The 19,344-nt window shown below is 37.7% G+C and overlaps 1 protein-coding gene across 1 annotated transcript in view; it reads left to right on the plus strand.

Moving 5' to 3' along the window:
* Window positions 1-19,344, plus strand: part of DPP10 (dipeptidyl peptidase like 10) — a 760,992-nt gene that overhangs the window by 180,827 nt on the left and 560,821 nt on the right. The window contains exon 2 of the mRNA XM_052656314.1: window positions 3,660-3,774. Within this exon, the coding sequence (XP_052512274.1) occupies window positions 3,660-3,774 (115 nt within the window). The remainder of the gene's footprint in view (window positions 1-3,659; window positions 3,775-19,344) is intronic.

Consider the following 19,344-nt stretch of genomic DNA (forward strand, 5'->3'; position numbering starts at 1 on the left):
ATTATTGGGTGAGCATGGTTTCTGAACTTAAACTTTTATGGGTTGGACCTTGAGATATTCTACTCATTAGCAGTGAGTGTAATTGTTATTGATCTCTCTAAATCCCTTTTTTTGATGTGCAAATTTGTCAAAATAATAGTACTTTTACTTATTTATTGTGAGGATTTTGTGAGATTGTGATTATAAAGTGTCCAGTACAGTATCCAAACACATAAAATATCTATTATTGCTGTTAGACTGTGTTTGGTAGACATTATAGTTATATCATGTTCTAAAACCAAAAAACTCACTCTGAAGTCATTTTTCTAGTTATTTGCCTTCAGTTTCAATGAGTGAATCAAAATTAGAATCAGTAGATATAAAATTGCAATTTCTTCTTGATTTCTTTGAAAGTGAAAGTGAAGTCACTCAGTCATGTCTGACTCTTTGCGACCCCATGGACTATAGCCTACCAGGCTCCTCTGTCCATGGGATTTTCCAGGCAAGAGTACTGGTGTGGGTTGACATTTCCTTCTCAAGATTCCTTTATTGGACTGAACAGTTGGTTATAATTGCTTACAGTTACTCTCTTTCCCTTTTCCTACAAATCCCCTTGAGTTAATAAATGTGGCAGTGCTTGTGATTCTTGGCCAAGATACTCACTTCTTATTGTTTGTTGCCCCTTTTTTCATTGTCTTAGTTCCTGAGATGATTATTTCACAACTTTTTGCCCATCTTAGCCTTCTATTCGGGGCCTCCCAGGTGATGCTAGTGGAAAAAACCTACTTGCCAATGCTGGAGAAGTAAGAGATGTGGGCTCGATCCCTGAGTTGGGTAGATCCCCTGGAGGAGAGTATGACAACCCACTCCAGTTTTCTTGCTTGGAGATCCCATGGACAGAGCAGCGTGGTGGGCTACAGTCCATAGAGTTGCAAAGAGTCAGGGACTGAAGTGACTTAGCATGCATACATGCACTGCTGCTGCTGCTACTAAGTCACTTCAGTTGTGTCCGACTCTGTGCGACCCCATAGACGGGGGCCCACTGTCTCTGGGAGTCTCCAGGCAAGAACACTGGAGTGGGTTGCCATTTCTGTCTCCAATGCATGAAAGTGAAAAACGAACGTGAAGTTGCTCAGTCGTGCCCGACTCTTAGTGACCCCGTGGACTGCAGACTACCAGGCTCCTCTGTCCATGGGATTTTACAGGAAAGAGTACTGGCGTGGGGTGCCATTGCCTTCTCCAGCATACATGCACGGGTTCTATTAATATATAGAGCATTGCATCTCTGATCTGTCACTCTTACTTCTGAATAGCCTTAACTGACCTGTGCATGTGAGCTTGGTTGTGACACTCCTTGTAACCTCATGGACTGTGTAGCCCAGCAGGCTTCTCTGTCCAGGCAAGAATACTGGAGCAGGATACCATTTTCTAATCCAGAGGATCTTCCCAACCCAGGGATTGAACTTGTCTCTCCTGCATTGTCAGATGGATTCTTAAGCACTAAGCCACTTGGGAAGCCCTGTGAGTAGTCTTAAGTAGAACCTTCTTATGGAGAATAACTGTTCATCACATCACACAGATTCTAACAAAGAAATTGACCTATCAACCTTCAGTCACATTGCATTCCACAAAAGTGTTTCTTGTCTGGGACAACTATTACTTGTCTTTTTTTTTTTTAATTTATTTTTGGTTGTTCTGGGTCTTTCTTTGCTGCTGCACAGGTTTTTCTCTAGTTGTGGTGAGTGGGGACTGCTCTCTAGTTGTAATGCACAGGCTTCTCATTGCAGTGGCTTCTCTTGTTGTGGAGCACGGGCCCTAGAGACAGACTCAGAAGTGGTGCCACACCAGTTTAGTTGCTCCATGGTATGTGGGACTTTCACGGACCAGGGATCAAACCCGTGTGTCCTCCGTTGGTAAGCAGATTCTTTACCACTGAGCAACGAGGGAAACTGTATTGTTTGTCTTAATGTTGCTGCTGCTGCTGCTAAGTCGCTTCAGTCGTGTCCAACTTTGTGCGACCCCATAGACGGCCTCCCACCAGGCTCCCCCGTCCCTGGGATGCTCCAGGCAAGAACACTGGAGTGGTTGCCTTTGCCTTCTCCAGTGCATGAAAGTGAAAAGTGAAGGTGAAGTCGCTCAATTGTGTCCAACTGTTAGCGACCTCATGGACTGCAGCCTACCAGGCTCCTCCACCCATGGGATTTTCCAGGCAAGAGTACTGGAGTGGGGTGCCATTGCCTTCTCTGCTCAATGTTGTTACTTTAATGCTAATAATTTGATAACCTACTGTCTCAGTGTATATGGAATAAGTTTATAAATGGAAATTCTAACCAAAATGTAGGAGGGATAGAGGTATTGAACAGTAAGCATTAATAAGCATGAAGAAGAGGTGTGGAGTAAGCCATTTTAGAAAAAAAGGAGTGAAATTGATTTCTGCTGGATTTGTTTCATCAGAATGAAAGATAAACCTAAATCTACTGATCTGAGAAGGGGAAAATGTTAAGGAAACACCCTCTATGCATGGTTTCTTCTAGCATTTATTTAGGACCTAGTTTTTAAGTCCAAAGAGTTTATGGCAGAATTGAGTGCCACTGTCACTATGTGAAAATTGGCTTCAGTGCTTTAAACTGTGAGTCACAATAACCCATTTATAGTTTATCAAGTGTTTACTATCATATTTTACTTATCTTTGTGAAAGAAAGACTAGGGCTTCTTGGATCATCTGTTGTATACATAGTGAACTTGAATCCTTTATGTTTTGTTTCATTTGTCCCCAAATCATTTCAATAAAGAAGGTTTTATTGGGAATGGAGTAAAATAAATTGTGGATTGGGGTAGAGAGAAAGAAACAAGAAACTTAGTGTTTTATAAACTTTATTGTAAAGAAAATCTGGCATGTATTTCAAATCAAGGTGGTCTATGCTTTACTTTGGTGAATGATGCTCATATGTTTCTAGTCAACAGAATGGAACACAGATCTGAAAATTGAAAAGCTTTACTATGCATATAGTAGAAGATGCTCAAGTTTCTCCTTCTCTATCAGTCATACCTCCTTGTCAATATCATGCATGCTGCCCGGGGAGAAGATGTTGTTATCTATTGCTGTGGAAGCGATTGTTTAATCTAGTTACTACATCCTCTTGATTTTTATGAGTGGTGGGAGAACTGTTGAAAGAGGACTTTTTACATTGACTAATGTGCACCGCTCTGCACTGAGGGGGGATTTTGAATTATTTCCCCATCACTAATCTTTTTTCCCCTTTACCAGTTAAAAAAGTAGTCTATAGTGCTTCAGGAATATTAATATTTAAATCCTCATTGTAGGGTCCATTGTAGCAAGAAAAATGTAAATGGGCACACTTTATTTCCATATTATTTTGCAGAGTATTTTGGCAATCATTCTAGTGTTTATAGTCAATGTATTTTAATGCCATCCACATTTTGGACAGCAGGCATAAAGCTCTGCTGGTTTATCTCTTGGAGAAGTAAGATTGCCCCTCATAAGATAGCCATTTATAATATATGCACCTTTGAATAATTAAATGAGCCACCGAAGAGGAAAAGGATTCTAATCAGTTTTCAAACTGTGATTCTTCCATGCACTGAATCATTCCTTTATGAATACATTTCTCTTGGAGCATGTATAATTATAAAACTTCTTTTTTTTTCTCTCTCGGTAGGAACTGGGAAGTAACAGCCCTCCACAGAGAAACTGGAAGGGAATTGCTATTGCCCTGCTGGTGATTTTAGTTGTATGCTCACTCATCACTATGTCAGTCATCCTCTTAACCCCAGGTAATCTGTCTTTATTACTCTCTTATGGTGGTATTGTGGATGATAATTTCACATTGAAATATCTAAAGAGGGTAATCTTATATGGTGTCTTAGGACACATTAACATTGGTTGGAATAAAAAAATGCATAACCAGACATTTTTCAAATGGCGCAGTCATTTTGTGGTTTAAATATCATGCAAGATATTTTGGGGACATTGCAATATAAAATATATATGTGTATATATATATATATGGAATGCTAAGGAGATCTTTGGTCTCTATTGCTACTTAGAGAATTATTATGATTGTTACTTTAATAAATGTGGAGCATATTTGACTTTTATGGCAAATGGAGATGAGGGAGTAGAGTCTGGAAGTTTCCATATGTAGGAAATAGCCCAACTGTATTGATGGTGGGAAGGGAGGATTTGATGGACAAAGAGATTTGGATCAAAAGAAAATGAGCTAAGCCTCTAAGTATGATACCTCAAGTTTCTTCCTCTCTTCTTTCTCTGTTGTTTTTACATTCCCAGTTTCTGTCTAAAGATACTCTCCAAACTGCTCTTGCAAACTCTTTAAATTTTGTTCTTTATATTAAATGGTTGAATTCTATTATGTAAATTATCAGTATGTTTAATTCTTCACTGGGATTTATTTCAGTACTTGGAATTTTACTGCTCTTTGGTAGGTGCTATTACAGAAGGCAGAGAAAGGCTGTTCACATTTTAAACTCACAAACTGCCTTCCAGGAACAAAAAAATTGTCATGCTGCTACAACCCACCCAACTAGCTCAAAGACTGGTCACTGTATAAGGCTCAGCATTATAAAAAATCATTTCTTATACCTATAACTAGTCCAAAATAGATAAAGCTAGTCCAAATTATGCAGTTACATCCTGTTGTTAAAGACTAGTATTTATAACTTCACTTCCCATTCCAGTTTTGTTATTTACAAACCCTTTTAAAATGTTGAATTTATTTCCTCATGTACAATATTTGATTAATAAAATGACCTCTTTCACAGGGTCATTTAGTCAACTGATTATTGTGGTTAATTATACAAATTGCAATATCCATTGTTCCAAATGTATAGCTTTCCAAAAATTTAGTTCGTAGTTGTTATTTAACATATGAAGAGCCTGAGAAAGAATTTGAGGGAATCAGGAAAGAGGAGGGAAAGAGAATTTTAAACAAAGATAGAAAAAACATTCCTGATAAGAACTGGCTTATCTCTCATTCTCCTTAGGAATTGTCTCTTACAGCCTCATTTGTGCATCTGCAAGACAGTGTAATGAGTGGTGTGATGGCTATGAGTTGTTGCCAGTTGCCAAGAATCTTTGTTAAAGGAAAGTGAGCTAATGTTTGGTGCAGTGTTTCACTTAAACATAGAAATTTTGACATAATTATTAAAAACTGAAGGACATGCCTTAACTGCTTCTATTGGTGACTGTTAACCAGATGGAAGAAATTAGTTTCATAAAATGCCTCTGTGTTTCTCTTGAATTTTTTTCTGTCTGAGTCTAGTATTCTTTTCCCAGTTGTTGACTCTTTGAGGCCACAGTGATACTTTGGTGTCTTTGGGAGATTGGTATAACAAAGACCTATAGAGTTGGTTTCTCACTCTGCATAACCCTTTCCAACTTGCCCCAGTAATAAAAATACAGGATAGTTGCATTCATTTTGTCATACATTTATTCATTTATTAAAGCAAGAGTTTACATAAGATACACTTTGGTTTGAATTCTGGATCTAACAGAACTAGTTTTGTGAAATTGGCTCATAGTTTAACCTTGTCTTTAACTTCACTCATCTGTATTATGGATGCAACTCATAACGGCAGCTTTACATTGTTGTTACTAACCAAGGTTCTTGACCTCATTAATCAATAGAAATTGATAAGAAGCCAGACAAAAAATTCAGGCAAGGCTTTACTGGGGCCCTGCTATAGCAGAGAGGAGCAAAAACAAGCAACAGTTTCCCTTTCTTGCTCACTTGCTCCCCAAAGGGGACAAGCTGGTTCTTTATATGGGGTGACAGTCTCAGGTCCAGGGCTTGGCTCAGAGGGGTGACTTAGGTGTTTTGCCCACCCCTTTGGTGGTACTGAGTGCAGGGGATATGCACAGTACCCTCCTCTTGCTCTTAGTTCTTCAGAACTGGCAGTTGGGAATTTTTGATCTTTTTGTATTTTGTTGTTCATGGTTTGTCCAGACTGGGCATGTACACAGTTATTTTCGGTCCCTTATAGTTTTTTTTGTATTTTGTTGCTTGAGAAGACGTTGGTCCATGTGTAAGCACTGCAGTAAAGGGTATCGGGTCCCAGGTCTTAGCCTGTCTCAGTGTTACCTCTCAGGGATAAATGAGCTAATAAAATTGACATGTTTGGTATAGTGTGTAGAACTACTGCTACCATATGTTTTACTATTTTTATTGTTAAGTACTTATTGACCACCAGACACAATGCAAAACACATGAGGGAAACTGCTAAGAAAAAGTATAAAGTCTTTTAGGAGTATAGATCTTCTCCAATTTCAATGTTAAGTTTTGGCATGTGGAAAAATGCCAAATATTAAATCTGGAGTCAGTCTCTCAGTGTTCTGTTCATTCATTTATTCATACATCAATAGATGATAATGGAGTTCTTACAGCTTTCTAGGTACTATAGTAGTTGGTCTGTCTCCTGCTTTGTATCTTATCTTTATATCTTCTAATCTCCTTTTTCCACAACTACACATGAGCACAACAACCACACATCCCCAACTCAGAAGAGTTAATTTCATATGAGATTAATTATACAAATGGAAGTGGCAATTATTTTTTACATTAATAATGTACTAAATTTGTTTTCCCGGAAGAAGGAAGTGGCAGCCCACTCCAGTATTCTTGCCTGGAGAATTTCATGAACAGAGGAGCCTGGTGGGCTACAGTCCATGGGGTTGCAAAGAGTCAGACACAACTGTGCTAATACACACACACACAAATTTGTTTACCACATGTTCAAATATGTTTGCATCGCACTGTTATTTTTGGCAGGGATGTTATGAAATGAAAAATAGAAGTCAGTATACTGGAGTGGAAAAAGTATTATTACAGAAACAACCTGTGTTCTATACTCTCTATAAATTCAGTGTCACCGGAATTGGAGGATTATGCAAACTGATGAAGCAGATAAATGAAATCATGGTGGTTAGGAATTTTGCTTGAGTTGTGAGTAAGCAAATACTGTCCTGGCTACATGACCATTGTGGTGGACTCACACCAAACAGCAGAGTGAAATATAAGGTCAGAAGATTTAATAGTTTGTGGCCTGAGTCCTAAACCTGGAAGTACTCCCATAAGTTATCTAGTCTTGCCTCCCTCATTAGACAGGAAACAAACAGAAACCAAACAAAACTGAGTTTTTTTTTTTAACCTCTGGTTCTGAGGGCTAGCATGTACATGGAGACCATTAGTGTGGACTTTTGATTTCACGCATATATGCTTGTGTTTATCTGTGATCAGACTAGTGCTCTGATTACACAGAACCTTCCTCTTTTTAACCTCAGCAGTGCTAAAACAGACCAGCAAGGGAAAACCTGTGACTGAGGGAATAATGTGCTACACTTCCCTCTAAGCTTCACTTTGTTCACAAATATGTCCTGAAGGCTCAGCTTTCTAGGTAAAGTCAGTCAGACCGATGGTAACTTTCAACCAGGAAGAGGAATCCACTCAGGAGGGGAAGCTTCTGATTGTGAAATTATTCTGCAAGACATTTGACTTTTTAGAATAAAGGACTGACTCTAGAACAATCCATCCAGCAAGGGTGGAGGTCAGAAATCCGTTTGCATTTTATAGCTCTATGACCTTGGGCAAGTCACTTACCTTCGTTTGTTAACTGGGAAGAACAAAATCTGACTCCATATTTAATCTGCTTCTTTTGCTTTAACTTTGACTTCTCTGGTGGCTCAGATGGTAAAGCGTCTGTCTACAATGCGGGAGACCCGGGTTCAATCCCTGGGTTGGGAAGATCCCCTGGAGAAGGAAATGGCAATCCACTCCAGTACTACTGCCTGGAAAATCCCATGGACAGAGGAGCCTGGTAGGCTACAGTTCATGGGGTCTCAAAGAGTCAGACACGAGAGTGACTTCACTTTGCTTTACATTACTTTTGTTACTAAAAGGATAATGTTTATACATAATATCATGCCTCAGGGAACCCTGCCTCTCTGCCTGAATTGTAAACTAAAGTGCCTTTGTTCAGGATCCTGTCCATATGTGGTTGTCCACAAGAAGGTAGAAATTAACACATACCCTCCCTGCAGTTACCATTCCAAGAGATATTTGCAACATTAATGGTCTTTCGACTTTACTTCCTCACATTCACCACCCCCCACCCTGTTCTATAAAAGAACCTGGTGTCCAGAACTTGATAAAATGGGGTTTTTTTTTTTTTTTTTGAGTAACTAGTCTGCCATCCAGAGAAGGCAATGGCACCCACTTCAGTACTCTTGCCTGGAAAATCCCATGGGCGGAGGAGCCTGGTAGGCTGCAGTCCATGGGGTCGCGAAGAGTCGCACACGGCTAAGTGACTTCACTTTCGCTTTTCACTTTCATGCAATGGAGAAGGCAGTGGCAACACACTCCAGTGTTCTTGCCTAGAGAATCCCAGGGATGGGGGAGTCTGGTGGGCTGCCATCTATGGGGTCACACAGAGTCAGACATGACTGAAGCAACTTAGCAGCAGCAGCAGCAGCAGCAGCAGTAGTCTGCCATCCTCTCAGTTGGCCAGCCTTCCAAATAATGTCTTAATCCTTTCCTTAACATCTCATCCCTTGGTTAATTGACCTGTCATGTAGTGAGGAGAGCCAGATTGGACTTGGTGACACTGTGATATCAAGTGTTTTGTTGAAAAAAGGGGCATCTATATTTTGCCAATATTTGAAGTTATTTCTTGAAGTTCATTACAGTTGTAGTATCTATGATCTAATAAAACAAATAATGATAGTGGCTTGCTTAGTAACAGACTAAATCTGGTAAACTTTCTCACTGTCCCTTCCTACATTGGAAATATATTTAATTGTTTTGAGGGGTAGATGGAGAAGAAAACATACAAGGAATTATCTAGTCTAAGAAATGATTTAGAAACTGTTGTGCTCAAAATAGCATCACATTTTGCAGGTTAATGCTAAGACATGCAAGCCTATAACCGGAGAAACACATGTTCATTGTAATTTTGGTTTGATTGCAAATTTTATTACAGAAGTAATTCGACACAGGTGTCTTAATTTCCAAGATTGTCAGCAACTTCCCTGTCTTGTGAAAAGAAATCCTAATTATTTTTGAAGAGTGGGTTAACCATTTAAGTGTTTCTTTAATAAGTAACTATTTCTGAAACCAAAACTTTTCATTTTTTTTCTGATTAAAGGGTATAATTACTTGGATATGTTGATTAAACCCACATATCTTTTTGTTTGCACTAAAGTCACTAATAAAAGAAAGAATACCCACATTTATTTTCAGAATAGGTAACAATAGGTCAATAATTTGGCTTCTCAGGTGGTGCTAGTGATAAAGAACTTGCCTCCAGTGCATGAGACTTAAGAGATGTGGGTTTGATCTCTAGGTCAGGAGGATCCCCCTCGAGGGGCATGAAAACCCACTCCAGAGCTCCTAGAGAATCCCGTGGACAGAGAGACCTGGAGGATTATGGTCCATAGGGTTGCAGAGAGTTAGACATGACTGAAGCAACTTAGCAAGCACACAAGATCAGTAATTATACTCCAAAACATATGGGTGCACATTCATGCTTAAAGTCCTGGAAACCAGTTTTAGGTAGCTATACATTTACCCTAGTCTCATATTTATATTTAATATGCAGAATGACAGTGAACATGGTTAGGAAATGTTTCACACAGGAAATAATTACCCATTTTGACCTGTTTTGAAAAATAGAGAAATGTATTTTATGAATTAGAATGTATTTGGTAGAGAATATTTATCAAGCTCTTCAGTCTTGTTGCCATATTAAAATAACCACTATGGACAGAACTGTATTCCAGCAGTTCTTCAGTGGCACTGGCCTGTTGCCCTTTGATTAATGTCTGTAATCAGTCAGTGTCAAAACAGGGTCATCAGGTTAATTTACTCTCATGGTTGACTAAAGGAAACATATAAGGTACTGAAATTGTGTCTTCATCATCAGCTCTAGCTCTCACTTTTAGGCAATTTTTTCTCCCTTTAGTTCCTTCTCCAGGTGTGCACCTGGGTTGATCCTCACAGGTCTATCAGAGTGTAAAAGAAATCAAGCATTAAGGTGTAAGATATGAGAACTCTGCTTGATCTAACACAGTAACTTAATAAGGACTGTCAATTTCCATCATATAAATTTATTTATTTTCCCTAAAAGGTATCTCTAATAGTAAGAATTTTACAATAAATTTAGATTCCATTTTGGAGAAAATTTACAGAGGTTGAGATTGCCACTGTGATGCTGATGATAGGTAAATCTTTAATGTCAGATGAGGATTTGATCTATGAAGTTAGGCTCAAATAGTTCATTTGAGCCAAAATTTAGAACCAAGGAAGTAGAGGCCACCCAAGAAATGTATACAGAGCTATTGTGAAAAATAAGCAAAAGAAAAAATTGAAGTTAGCCTTTAAGGATGAGTGCCTTTCTTTGAATAAATACCTACTTATGTATATTTTCCAAAGAGAGTGAACAATCATCTCATTTACTCATCACACACCAATTTAATGGAGTAGTTTTCTAGGTAATAAGTCCAAGGTCAGCAGAATGTGGATAAATTAGGTGCCTAGTTTACAGAGAATATGCAGCAGATAGACTGATTAAATTGACCTTGATATCAGACTGACTTGAGTCCATCTTCTTGCCTTGATGTGCATGTTAGTTGCTCAGTTGTATCTGACTCTCTGCAACCCCATGGACTGTAGCCCGCCAGACTCCTCTGTCCATGGGATTCTCCAGGCAAGAATACTAGACTAGGTTGCCATTCCTTTCTCCAAGGGATCTTCCCCACACTGGGATGAATGTGGGTTTCCCATATTGCAGGCAGATTTTTTACTGTCTGAGTCACCAGAGAAGTTCTTGCCTTGATATGTGCCTGCAAATACGGCTTTGTAGCAAAGAATTTGGTCTTTCTATTGTCTTAGACATTAAATTTAAAAAAAAATGATTTGACCCTTTGAAACAAAGCTTTAAAAAGATTAATCTGTCCCTCTTTATCAAAAAGATAATTTTCCAGAAAACAGTTGATAAAATTAAGTACGTTATTGGACTAATGACAGCTGATTTGTTATTGTTATGCAAAAACTCAAAATGAATTTATTCTAGTTACTATTATGTCCTATGAAAATAATAGCTGCTGGTTATAGTTAGTTAAAATGTCATGTTATATTATGTTGCAAGCAATCTCTTGGCAGCTGTAATTTAAAAGGTGTCATTTAAGCATCTGACCTGTGTTTTAAAATGTCAAAGCAACGATTAAAGTCTCCCATTATGCTTTTATGAGGGGGAAATAATATTTTACAGATTTTGAGATTTGCACTACTCACTTGTAAACATCAACATCGACCAAGATGCAAATTGTTTATTTTATTTTGTTGAATTAAGAAGGGAGATATGTTGTATTGATAGGCATAAGCTAAATTGTCTTCGCTTGTTTTTCCAAGAACAGCACAGATGAACACATTTGAATATGGTATTAACCAGGCATAATCAGGCTGACAAAGAGAAAACAATGACAGATTTTAGCAGTTTCCCCCTAGATAACATGGATTGTAGTTGCTTTTCTAATAGATTTATCTCTTAGGTTAAATGGAAAACAATTTTCTCTGGCACTAATAAAGTCAGAGTAATGTTTTTTGTCTTTTCTTTATCGTTGGATTTCTATTTTTAAGTCAAATTTGATTTCCTTATTTATTTTCACATTTTTGTGTTGTCCAATCAGATGAGTAATGGATTTAGTTCACATTTTAATATGTTGATTTTAACAAGAGTCAGAGGAGAATTTGTTTTAATAAGTAACATTTATTTATCTGCTTGCTACATGCCAGGTATTGTTTTTTTTTTTTTTAATTTTAATTGGAGGCTAATTACTTCACAATATTGTGGTGGTTTTTGCTATACATTCACATGAATCAGCCATGGGTGTACATGTGTTCCTCATCCTGACCCTCCCTCCCACCTCCCTCCCAATCCCATCCCTCAGGGTCATCCCAGTGCACCAGCCCTGAGTACCCTGTCTCATGCATCGAACCTGGACTGGTGATCTGTTTCACATATGATAATATGCATGGTTCAATGCTGTTCTCTCTAATCATCCCACCCTCGCCTTCTCCACACAGAGTCCAAAAGACTGTTCTTTACATCTGTGTCTCTTTTGCTATCTCGCATATAGAGTCATCATTACCATCTTTCTAAATTCCATATATATGCATTATTATACTGTATTGTTATTTTTCTTTCTGACTTATTTCACTCTGTATAATCGGCTCCAGTTTCATCCACCTCATTAGAACTGATTCAAATGCATTCTTTTTAATAGCTGAGTAATATTCTATTGTGTATATGTACTACAGCTTTCTTATCCATTCGTCTGCCAAGGGACATCTAAGTTGCTTCCATGTCCTGGCTATTATAAACAGTGCTGTGATGAACACTGGGGTACATGTGTCTCTTTCCATTCTGGTTTCCTCAGTGTGTATGCCCAGCAGTGGGATTGCTGGATTGTATGGCAGTTCTATTTCCAGTTTTTTTAAGGAGTCTCCGCACTTTTCTCCATAGTGGCTGTTCTAGTTTACATTCCCACCAGCAGTGTAAGAGGGTTCCTTTGTCTCCACACCCTCTCCAGCATTTATTGTTTGTAGACTTTTTGATAGCAGCCATTCTGACTGGTGTGAGATGGTACCACATTGTGGTTTTGATTTGCATTTCTCTGAGAATGAGTGATCTTGAGCATCTTTTCATGTGTTTGTTAGCCATCTGTATGTCTTCTTTGGAGAAATGTCTCTTTAGTTCCTTGGCCCATTTTTTGATTGGGTCCCTTATTTTTTCTGGAATTGAGCTTCAGGAGTTGCTTGTATATTTTGAGATTAATTCTTGTCAGTTGTTTCATTTGCTATTATTTTCTCCCATTCTGAAGGCAGTCCTTGCTTATAGTTTCCTTCATTGTACAAAAACCTTAAAGTTTAATTGGGCCCTATTTGTTTATTTTTGCTTTTCTTTCCTTTATTCTTTGAAGTGGGTCATAGAGGATCCTGCTATGATTTATGTCAGAGAGGGTTTTGCCAATGTTTTCCTCTAGGAGTTTTATAGTTTCTGGTCTTACATTTAGATCTTTAATCCATTTTGAGTTTATTTTTGTGTATGGTGTTAGAAAGTGTTCTAGTTTCATTCTTTTACAAGTGGTTGACCAATTTTCCCAGCACCACTTGTTAAAGAGATTGTCTTTAATCCATTGTATATTCTTGCCTCCTTTGTCAAAGATAAGGTGTCTATAGGTGCATGGATTTATCTCTGGGCTTTCTATTTTGTTCCCTTGATCTGTGTTTCTGTCTTTGTGCCAGTATCATACTGCCTTGATGACTGTAGTTTTGTAGTATAGCCTGAAGTCAAGCATGTTGATTCCTCCAGTTCCATTCTTCTTTCTTAAGATTGCTTTGGCTATTCAAGGTTTTTTGTATTTCCATACAAATTGTGAAATTATTTGTTCTAGTTCTCTGAAAAATACCGTTGGTAGCTTGATAGGGATTGCTTTGAATCTATAGATTGCTTTGGGTAGTATTCTCATTTTCACTATATTGATTCTTTTGATCCATGAACATGGTATATTTCTCCAACTATTTGTGTCATCTTTGATTTCTTTCTTCAGTGTTTTATAGTTTTCTATATATAGATCTTTAGTTTCTTTAGGTAGATTTATTCACAAGTATTTTATTCTTTTCGTTGCAATGCTGAATGGAATTTTTTCCTTAATTTCTCTTTTTGTTTTCTCATTGTTAGTGTATAGGAATGCAAGGGATTTCTGTGTGTTAATTTTATATCCTGAAACTTTACTATATTCATTGATTAGCTCCAGTAATTATCTGATGGAGTCTTTAGGGTTTTCTATGTAGAAGATCATGTCATCTGCAAACAGTGAGAGTTTTACTTCTTTTTTTCCAATCTGGATTCCTTTTATTTCTTTTTCTTCTCTGAATGCTGTGGCTAAAACTTCCAAACCTATGTTAAATAGTAGTGGTGAGAAGGGGCATCCTTGTCTTGTTCCTGACTTTAGGGGAAATGTTTTCAATTTTTTACCAGTAAGGATAATGTTTGCTGTGGGTTTGTCATGTATGGATTTTATTATGTTTTATTATGTTCCTTCTATGCCTGCTTTCTGGAGGGTTTTTATCATAAATGGATGTTGAACTTTGTCAAAGACTTTCTCTGCAACTATTGAGATAATCATATGGTTTTTCTTTTTTAATTTGTTAATGTGGTATATCGCATTGACTGATTTGCAGATATTGAAGAACACTTGCATACCTGGGATAAAGCCCATGTGGTCATGATGTATAATCTTATATTGTTGGATTCTGTTTGCTAGAATTTTGTTAAAGATTTTTGCATCTATGTTCATCAGTGATATTGGCCTTTAGTTTTCTTTTTTTGTAGCATCTGTGTCTGGTTTTGGTATTAGGGTGATGGTGGCCTCATACAATGTGTTTGGAAGTTTACCTTCCTCTACAATCTTCTGGAAGAGTTTGAGTAGGATAGGTGTTAGCTCTTCTCTAAACTTTTGGTAGAATTCAGGTGTGAAGCCATCTAGTTGTGGGTTTTTGTTTGCTGAAATATTTCTGATTACAGTTTCAATTTCTGTGCTTTGATGGGTCTGTTAAGATTTTCTATTTCTTTCTGGTTCAGCTTTGGAAAGTTATACTTTCTAAAGAATTTTTCTATTTCTTCCAAATTGTCCCTTTTATGGCCATTTAGTTGCTGATAGTAGTCTCTTATGATCCTTTGTATTTTTGTGTTGTCTGTTGTGATTTCTCCATTTTCATTTCTAATTTTGTTGATTTGATTCTTCACCCTTTTTTTCTTGATGAGTCTGGCTAATGGTTTGTCTTTTTTTTTTTTTTTTATCTTCTCAAAGAACCAGTTTTTAGCTTCGTTTATTTTGGCTATGGTATCCTTTGTTTCTTTTGCATTTATTTCTGCCCTAATTTTTATGATTTCTTTCCTTCTACTAAACCTGGGGTGCTTTATTTCATCTTTTTCTTGTTGCTTTAAGTGTAGAGTTAGGTTACTTGATTTCTCTCCTGTTTCTTCAGGTAAGCTCATATTGCTATGACCCTTCCCCTTAGCACTGCTTTTACTGAATCCCATAGGTTTGGGGTTGTTGTGTTTTCACTTTCAGTCATTTCTATGCATATTTTTATTTCTTTTTTGATTTCTTCTCTGATTTGTTGGTTATTCAGAAGTGTGTTGTTTAGTCTCCATATGTTTTTATTTCTAATAGTTTTTTTTTTTTTTTCCCTGTAGTTGACATCTAATCCTACTGCACTGTGATCAGAAAAGATGCTTGAGGTGATTTCAGTGTTTTTGAATTTACCAAGGCTAAATTTATGGCCCAGAATGTGATCTATCCTGGGGAAGGTTCCGTGTGCACTTGAGAAAAAGGTGAAATTCTTTATTTTAAGGTGAAATGTCCTATAGATATCAATTAGGTCTAAGTAATCCATTATATCATTTAAAATGTGTGTTTCCCTGCTAATTTTCTGTTTAGTTTGTCTATCCATAGGTGTTAGTGGGGGTAATGTCTCCCACTACTATTGTGTTACTGTTAATTTGCCCTTTCATACCTGTTCAGTTCATTTTAGTCACTCAGTCATGTCCGACTCTTTGCGTCCCAATGAAGCGCAGCATGCCAGGCCTCCCTATCCATCACCATCTCCCGGACTTCACCCAAACTCATGCGCGTCGAGTCAGTGATGCCATCTAGCCATCTCATCCTCTGTCGTCCCCTCCTCCTCCTGCCCCCAATCCCTGCCAACATCAGGGTGTTTTCCAATGAGTCAACCCTTCGCATGAGGTGGCCAAAGTATTGGAGCCTCAGCTTCAGCAACAGTCCTTCCAATGAACACCCCGGACTGATCTCCTTTAGGATGGACTGGTTGGATCTCCTTGTAGTCCAAGAAACTCTCAAGAGTCTTCTCCAACACCACAGTTCAAAAACATCAATTCTTTAGTGCTCGGCTTTCTTCACAATCCAATTCTCACATCCATACATGACTACTGGAAAAACCATAGCCTTGACCAGATGACCTTTTTTGGCAAAGTAATGTCTCTATTTTTAATATGCTATCTAGAATCATCATAACTTTCCTTCCAAGGAGTAAGTGTCTTTTAATTTCATGGCTGCAGTCACCATCTGCAGTGATTTTTGGAGCCCAGAAGCATAAAGTCTGACACTGTTTCCACTGTTTCCCCATCTTATTTCCCATGAAGATATGGGACCAGATGCCATGATCTTAGTTTTCTGAATGTGGAGCTTTAAGCCAACTTTTCCAGTCTCCTCTTTCACTCCCATCAGGAGGCTTTTTAGTCCCTCTTCACTTTCTGCCATAAGGGTGGTGTCATCTGCATATCAAGTTATTGATGTTTCTCCCGGCAATCTTGATTCCAGCTAGTGCTTCTTTCCGCCCAGCTTTTCTCATAATGTACTCTGCATATAACTTAAATAAGCAGGGTGACAATATACAGCCTTGACATACTCCTTTTCCTTTTGGAACGAGTCTATTGTTCCATATCCAGTTCTAACTGTTGCTTCCTGACCTGCATATAGGTTTCTCAAGAGGCAGGTCAGGTGGTCTGGTATTCCCATCTGTTTCAGAATTTTCCACAGTTTATTGTGATTCAAACAGTCAAAGGCTTTGGCATAGTCAATAAAGTAGGCCCACTTGACTTCACATTCCAGGATGTCTGGCTCTAGATTAGTGATCATACCATCATGATTATCTGGGTCATGAAGATCTTTTTTGTACAGTTCTTCTGTATATTCTTGCCACCTCTTCTTAATATCTTCTGCTTCTGTTAAGTCCATGCCATTTCTGTCCTTTTTCGAGCCCATCTTTGCATGAAATGTTCCCTTGGTGTCCCTAATTTTCTGGAACACAGCTCTAGTCTTTCCCATTCTGTTGTTTTCCTCTATTTGGTTGCATTGATCGCTGAGGAAGTCTTTCTTGTCTCTTCTTGCTATTCTTTGGAACTCTGCATTCAGATGCTTATATCTTTCCTTTTCTCCTTTGCATTTTGCTTCTCTTCTTTTCACAGCTATTTGTAAGGCCTCTTCAGACAGCCATTTTGCTTTTTTGCATTTCTTTTCCATTGGGATGGTCTTGATCCCTGTTTCCTATACAATGTCATGAACCTCAGTCCATAGTTCATCAGGCACTTAGTCTATCAGATCTAGTCCCTTAAATCTATTTCTCATTTCCACTGTATAATCATAAGCGATTTGATTTAGGTCATACCTGAATGGTCTAGTGATTTTCCCTACTTTCTTCAATTTAAGTCTGAATTTAGCAATAAGGAGTTCATGATCTGAGCCACAGTCAGCTCCCAGTCTTGTTTTTGCTGACTGTATAGAGCTTCTCCATCTTTGGCTGCAAAGAATATAATCAATCTGATTTTGGTGTCAACCATCTGGTGATGTTCATGTGTAGAGTCTTCTCTTTTGCTGTTGGAAGAGAGTGTTTGCCACGACCAGTGTCTTCTCTTGGAAGAACTCTATTCACCTTTGCCCTGCTTCATTCTGTACTCCAAGGCCAAAGTTGCCTGTTACTCCAGGTGTTTCTTGACTTCCTACTTTGGCATTCCAGTCCCCTATAATGAAAGGACATCTTTTTTGTGTGTTATTTCTAAAATGTCTTGTAGGTCTTCATAGAACCATTCAACTTCAGTTTCTTTAGTGTTACTGGTTGCGGCATAGGCTTGGATTACCGTTATTTTGAATGGTTTGCCTTGGAAACAAACAGAGATCATTCTGTCATTTTTGAGATTTCATCCAAGTACTGCATTTTGGAGTCTTTTGTTGACCAGGATGGCTACTCCATTACATCTTTTTATTTATTTATTTATTTTTTACACAAGTTATTTGCTAATTTTAATCAACACTTAACATTTACAGAGTTAATTCTTCATGATTAAAGTACATTATTGTTTTACAAAATTCCTCAATTAATATTATTGCATTATTATTTTACTGTCTCTTTTTGTGTAATTTATTTTTTTAAATTTTACTTTAATTTACTTTACAATACTGTATTGGTTTTGCCACACATCAACATGAATCCGCCACGGGTGCTCCTAAGGGATTCCTGCCCACTGTAGTAGATATAATGGTCATCTGACTTAAATTCACCCATTCCAGTCCATTTTAGTTTGCTGATTCCTAGAATTTCGATGTTCACTCTTTCCATCTCTTGCCATCATACTTGTTAACATTTGCCTCATATATTGAAATGCTCCTATGTTGGGTGCATATATATTTACAATTGTTATATATTCTTCTTGGATTTATCCTTTGATCTTTGTGTAGTGTCCTTCTTTGTCTCTCTTCATGACCTTTATTTCAAAGTCTATTTCATCTGATATGAATATTGCTACTCCTGCTTTCTTTTCGTCTCCATTTGAATGAAATATTTTTTTCCAGCCCTTCACTTTCAATCTGTATGTGTCCCTAGGTTTGAGGTGGGTCTCTGGCAGACAGCATATATAGGGGTCTTGTTTTTGTATCCATTCAGCCAGTCTTTGTCTTTTGGTTGGGGCATTCAACCCATTTACATTTAAAATAATTATTGATAAATATGATCTCATTGCCTATTTTTTTTTGTTTTGAGTTTGAATTTATAACCCTTTTCTGTGTTTCTTGTCTAGAGAAAATCCTTTAGCATTAGTTGAAGAGCTGGTTTGGTGGTGCTAAATTCTCTCAGCTTTGGCTTGTCTGTAAAGCTTTTGATTTCTCCTTCGTATTTAAATGAGATCCTTGCTGGGTACTGTAATCTGTGTTGTACATTTTTCTCTTTAATCACTTTAAGTATGTCCTGCCATTCCCTTCTGGCTTGAATAGTTTCTATTGAAAGATCAGCTGTTATCCTTATCCCCTTGTGAGTTATTTTTTGTTTTTTTCCCTTGCTACTTTTAATATTTGTTCTTTGTGTTTGATCTTCATTAATTTCATTAGTATGTGTCTTGGGGTGTTTCACCTTGGGTTTATCCTGTTTGGGACTCTCTGGGTTTCTTGGATTTGGGTGGCTATTTCCTTCCCCATTTTAGTGAAGTTTTCAACTATTATCTCCTCAAGTATTTTATCATGGCCTTTCTTTTTGTCATCTTCTTCTGGGACTCCTACAATTTGAATGTTGGGGCATTTGAATTTGAACATTTTCCCAGAGGTGTCTGAAGTTGTCTTCATTTCCTTTAATTCTTTTTTCTTTTTCCCTCTCTGCTTCATTTATTTCCACCATTCTATCTTCCACCTCACTTACCCTATCTTCTGCCTCAATTATTCTACTGTTGGTTCCCTCCAGAGTGCTTTTGATCTCATTTATT

This window comes from Budorcas taxicolor, chromosome 2 (assembly GCF_023091745.1).
Source record: "Budorcas taxicolor isolate Tak-1 chromosome 2, Takin1.1, whole genome shotgun sequence".
NCBI lineage: Eukaryota > Metazoa > Chordata > Mammalia > Artiodactyla > Bovidae > Budorcas > Budorcas taxicolor.